The sequence below is a fragment of the Ascaphus truei genome, chromosome 1, assembly GCF_040206685.1.
Source record: "Ascaphus truei isolate aAscTru1 chromosome 1, aAscTru1.hap1, whole genome shotgun sequence".
NCBI lineage: Eukaryota > Metazoa > Chordata > Amphibia > Anura > Ascaphidae > Ascaphus > Ascaphus truei.
The window spans coordinates 372,095,862-372,101,861 of NC_134483.1; the positions used below are offsets into that span (position 1 = coordinate 372,095,862).

General features: G+C 42.7%; 1 protein-coding gene across 1 annotated transcript in view; it reads left to right on the top strand.

The window, feature by feature from the left end:
* Window positions 1-3,350, top strand: part of LOC142501085 (caspase-3-like) — a 111,001-nt gene extending 107,651 nt beyond the window's left edge. Inside the window, exon 8 of the mRNA XM_075610419.1 lies at window positions 1,716-3,350. Within this exon, the coding sequence (XP_075466534.1) occupies window positions 1,716-1,957 (242 nt within the window). The 3' untranslated portion in view covers window positions 1,958-3,350. The remainder of the gene's footprint in view (window positions 1-1,715) is intronic.
* The last annotated feature ends 2,650 nt before the right edge of the window (window positions 3,351-6,000 follow it).

The window sequence follows — 6,000 nt, forward strand, 5'->3', positions numbered from 1 at the left end:
AGATACAAAAGGGGTAGAGAGAAGACATCGTTTTGAAGAACGCAAGATTCGGGATGGTGTATAGTGAGAAATTAGGGCTGAGATGTAAGGAGGGGCAGAAGAGTGTAAAGCTTTAAAAGTGAGGAGGAGAATTTAATGTGTGATACAGGATTTGATCGGAAGCCACGATAATGATTTCAGCAGGGGAGACGCTGAGACAGATTTAGGAAAGAGCAAAGTGATTGCGGCAGCAATGTTTAGAATAGATTGTAGGGGAGACAGGTGAGAGGCAGGAAGGCCGGACAGCAGGAGGTTACAGTAATCAAGACGGGAGAGGATGAGGGCCTGAGTCAGAGTTTTAGCAATTGATGACAATCTCATAGCTTCAGAGGATATGGCCACCTCCCAAACAGCAGATTTAATCAGTGGAAAATTGTAAAATACAACTTTGGGTAACCATGTACCATGATTACGTTACCCAGAGGGATGTGTAGCTCACATCTTATTCCATCCACCATGATTAAAGAAAGAGATTGGTTATATTAAAAGTTACATTTCCTCTACCTTTTTTTAACATACCGGTACTTCAGCAGAGATTGGCTTTAATCTCATGCTCATTTTCATTATCAAATGTTAGCCTTAACAACTGGGATATCACCAGGAAAACTGGTTGGAACACAGACTATCTTCAATAGCTCTATGTGCTTCAAGGTGGCCACGTTTAGAATTATCCGCAGCCCAAACATTTTCTTACCATAATTTGATTTTGTAAGTGTGCTTATTTACTTTCTCCTCAAGTTCATTGAGGTATTCGAAGCTTCTATCTCTCAGCTTTAAGGCACCAAGGGCCTAAAATATTAAATAATTGTTTAAATCAATATATAAATTAGTTATACTGTTTTCGTCTTGTACAAGTATATCAGTATTCCTTTTTTTTTCTTTAAATCCATAGAGAAACTGTAATTTTAACATACTGTTCATATTAATGTTGCTATACAGTATGTTACTCTGGTCATTCTAGGCATGCAGAAAACGTTAACATGCCAGGAGATATTAAATGGTCAACATTTTACCGGCGATCAAAACAGTTTTGATACCTAGGTTGGATTGTCCTCAAGTATATATCTTTCTCTGTTCCAGTAGTTAATTATATTATATGGTTGTTACGGGCTTGGGATCAGATTATGCTCTGTAATTTAGTATGCAGTAACTATAATCTTCTGAATTATCATCTGTCCTTTGAGTGGAGTAACTGAATAGGTTTGTGAGGCACAAGCGCATGACTATCAGCCTCTAAATGATTGTAATACAAGGTTTTGGGTAACAGTAACATGATTTAAAGTTTAAGATGAGTTGGGAATACAGGATGTTTTACTGTAGGTAGCCAACAATTGCATTTCCCAAAGACCTATCCTTTATATATATGCTACTTCACATGGTCATCATGTGTCTGAATGTATCCCTCTGTGATTTGGTTAAAAAATCCAAATGATGGCATGCTTCTAACTGTAATTGGGGAGATTTTTTTTATACCATTTATATAATTTATTTACAATACAATGCATCCATACACAAACTTTATTTTCAATTTTATTATTGAGCTAGAAATACGGAATGGGAATTCATATTTATGGAAAGTGTTTTATGCTATTAACGCAGTTTTACATTTCTAAATAAAAAAATGTGTTTTATATTTTCCTGAACTTGTGTTTTAACTTTTTTTTTTTTCTTCCAAGGTTATTGTTCATGGAGAAATGCAAAGAATGGATCCTGGTTTATCCAGTCTCTGTGTGAAATGTTACAGCAACATTGGAAAACACTTGAGCTGATGCAAATTTTAACACGTGTAAACCATAAAATAGCATATAAATATGAAGATATTAAAGATAAAAATAAGCAAATATCATGTATTGTTTCCATGCTCACTAAAGAACTGCATCTAGCTAATGAGCTTTCATTGACCGGTTTTAACCCATAAGATAAGTAAACCAATATAACACATTCCTGCAAATATAAATAAACAAATAAGACCAAAGCAAGAAAGAATCCCAACATGAGCACTTGGGTTACCAAAAAATGGAAACACAATTTATTGAAAGCACAAGAGAATATAAAAAAAAACCAGCTTAAAAACATGGGAACCCTACAGAACCTCCAACATGAGATTAATAAGCTACTGTATATGAACTAATGTGCCAAGTGTAATATTACAAAGCATGCAGATGACACAGAGAAGAATATCTCTGTATCACCTAGACTGGCCGGTCACAACGATGTACAGATGCAGTGGTCATTATTCGAACACTTCACGCGTTATATACTGTATCTCGGAATACCCATGTGATGGTGCGCGATTTCTTCCAACCGTACCGCCTTTACACGTGAGTGCAGGCGAGTGCAAAAAATTGCATTTTAGTGTTCTGGTTTTTAAATACCTGAAATTGACACAGTAGCACAGTACTGTACACATTGCAATTCATTCATTTCATTGCATTTAATTGCACACAAACCATGAAATTCAAACAAAGCAACCGCGATAAACACGTGTGCCTGGGGCGATCGGCCGCGTTCATGCCGCGTGCAGTACAGCAGCGCACACGAAAACGGCGCCGGGATTTGTTTGAATAACGGCCGCTGCATCTGTATGTAAACAGATAGGTATGACACATAGATAGAGCAAAAAACCTAAAAACTGTAAGTCTAAAAGGTCAAATTCAAAGTGCTGGTCATCTCTCAGGCAATAATGGACATCATACAGGTGAGTACCACACACATTGTAGCCATAAAGGGCGGCTATCGACCGGTGTATGTCTCATTGGGATCACAAAAATATCATAACTGCAAAAATAGCTTGGCTCCAAAACGTTTGAAAAAAAACCCTGAACAAAGTTGGTGTAATGAGAAAAAAAGTCCCAAAAGAGGGGAAAAAAATATGTCCTTAGCCTGAAATAAAACCTGATGAGAGATATACAGAGAGAGTGTATATGCCTATGCAACAAAGTCCCATCTACATCCTAGCACAAGAATATAGTGAAAGGGAAAAAAGGGATACTCAGCATGCAGCAGTGAAGTCCCGAATATGAATGCAGGCACACAGCACATCAGCACAGCAGAATATCCACCAAGGAACAGCCAGTCACAGGTACATAAATCCTCATTTATATGGATGAGTAAAGGGTCCCGGCAAAGCACGCCCACTCCAGTAGCTGAGTAACCCGTGTGCTCATGTAGGGATTCTTTCTTGCTTTGGTCTTCTAGTTCTTTGTCCCTGGAGCACCACCAGCAGCTACATTTTGCGGTGTAATAGCTATTTTTTTGGGCACCTTTTACTGTAAGATGTGAATTTTGAGTGTTGATCTATAAATAAACAAATATTAGACAATATTTGTGTCGTGTTTCAATACCTCAGCGGAAAAACAAAATGCCAATCACAGATGACTTTTTTATGTTCCTGTGTACTGCAAGCAGATAAACATACCTTATCTACCAAGTCATCTATATTGTTTTTGTACAACTGAATAGCAGAAGTTATATGGTATTTCTGACAAGTCATAGATGTGTGGTAGAGGAAGAACACAAGATCAGCTTAGAAACTTCGACCTCTGTAGCAAGTGAAAAGGAGTACAATAAGGAAGAACGATGACTTGGGTAGAAGCAGAGAGGTGGGGGAAGGGACAGAAGTAATCTCATTATGGATAGGAGTTAGGCAACTGAGTACAATGTAGTATTTTAGATATATTTGTACAGCTATTCTGTCTACTTCACCTCGCTTAGTAGAGGAAGTAGAGATAGAAAATCTATTTAAAAAAAATTAATCCTTGGTAAAGAGCTGACACCAACTATAATTATACTATTCTAATTCTGTTGGCATTTCTCCTAAATTATGTTGCTGTGCTTCAGCTAGAACACTGGAATGTGAAAACGGCAAACATAGGGCTATGTACAGAGATGGGAGGCTAGCCCCTCAAGGTCAGGATGCACCAAACATAGGGCTAGGTACAGAGATGGGAGGCTAGCCCCCTCAAGGTCAGGAAGCATCAAACATAGGGCTAGGTACAGAGATGGGAGGCTAGCCCATCAAAGTCAGGATGCACCAAACATAGGGCTAGGTACAGAGATGGGAGGCTAGCCCCTCAAAGTCAGGAAGCATCAAACATAGGGCTATGTACAGATGGGAGATGGGAGGCTAGCCCCTCAAGGTCAGGATGCACCAAACATAGGGCTATGTACAGATGGGAGATGGGAGGCTAGCCCCTCAAAGTCAGGAAGCATCAAACATAGGGCTATGTACAGATGGGAGATGGGAGGCTAGCCCCTCAAGGTCAGGATGCACCAAACATAGGGCTAGGTACAGAGATGAGAGGCTAGCCCCTCAAGGTCAGGATGCATCAAACATAGGGCTATGTACAGAGATGAGAGGCTAGCCCCTCAAGGTCAGGATGCACCAAACATAAGGCTATGTACAGAGATGGGAGGCTAGCCCCTCAAGGTCAGGATGCACCAAACTTAGGGCTATGTACAGAGATGGGAGGCTAGCCTCTCATAGTCAGGATGCACCAAACATAGGGCTAGGTACAGAGATGGGAATCTAGCCCCTCAAGGTCAGGAAGCAGGAAACATAGGGCTATGTACAGAGATGGGAGGCTAGCCCCTCAAAGTCAGGAAGCAGGAAACATAGGGCTATGTACAGAGATGGGAGGCTAGCCCCTCAAAGTCAGGAAGCAGGAAACATAGGGCTATGTACAGAGATGGGAGGCTTGCCCCTCAAGGTCGGGAAGCAGGAAACATAGGGCTATGTACAGAGATGGGAGGCTAGCCCCTCAAGGTCAGGAAGCAGGAAACATAGGGCTATGTACAGAGATGGAGGCTTGCCCCTCAAGGTCAGGATGCACCAAACATAGGGCTAGGTACAGAGATGGGAGGCTAGCCCCCTCAAGGTCAGGAAGCATCAAACATAGGGCTAGGTACAGAGATGGGAGGCTAGCCCCTCAAAGTCAGGATGCACCAAACATAGGGCTAGGTACAGAGATGGGAGGCTAGCCCCTCAAAGTCAGGATGCACCAAACATAGGGCTAGGTACAGAGATGGGAGGCTAGCCCCTCAAAGTCAGGATGCACCAAACATAGGGCTAGGTACAGAGATGGGAGGCTAGCCCCTCAAAGTCAGGATGCACCAAACATAGGGCTAGGTACAGAGATGGGAGGCTAGCCCCTCAAAGTCAGGATGCACCAAACATAGGGCTAGGTACAGAGATGGGAGGCTAGCCCCTCAAAGTCAGGATGCACCAAACATAGGGCTAGGTACAGAGATGGGAGGCTAGCCCCTCAAAGTCAGGATGCACCAAACATAGGGCTAGGTACAGAGATGGGAGGCTAGCCCCTCAAAGTCAGGAAGCATCAAACATAGGGCTATGTACAGATGGGAGATGGGAGGCTAGCCCCTCAAGGTCAGGATGCACCAAACATAGGGCTATGTACAGATGGGAGATGGGCGGCTAGCCCCTCAAAGTCAGGAAGCATCAAACATAGGGCTATGTACAGATGGGAGATGGGAGGCTAGCCCCTCAAGGTCAGGATGCACCAAACATAGGGCTAGGTACAGAGATGAGAGGCTAGCCCCTCAAGGTCAGGATGCATCAAACATAGGGCTATGTACAGAGATGAGAGGCTAGCCCCTCAAGGTCAGGATGCACCAAACATAAGGCTATGTACAGAGATGGGAGGCTAGCCCCTCAAGGTCAGGATGCACCAAACTTAGGGCTATGTACAGAGATGGGAGGCTAGCCTCTCATAGTCAGGATGCACCAAACATAGGGCTAGGTACAGAGATGGGAATCTAGCCCCTCAAGGTCAGGAAGCAGGAAACATAGGGCTATGTACAGAGATGGGAGGCTAGCCCCTCAAAGTCAGGAAGCAGGAAACATAGGGCTATGTACAGAGATGGGAGGCTACCCCCTCAAAGTCAGGAAGCAGGAAACATAGGGCTATGTACAGAGATGGGAGGCTTGCCCCTCAAGGTCGG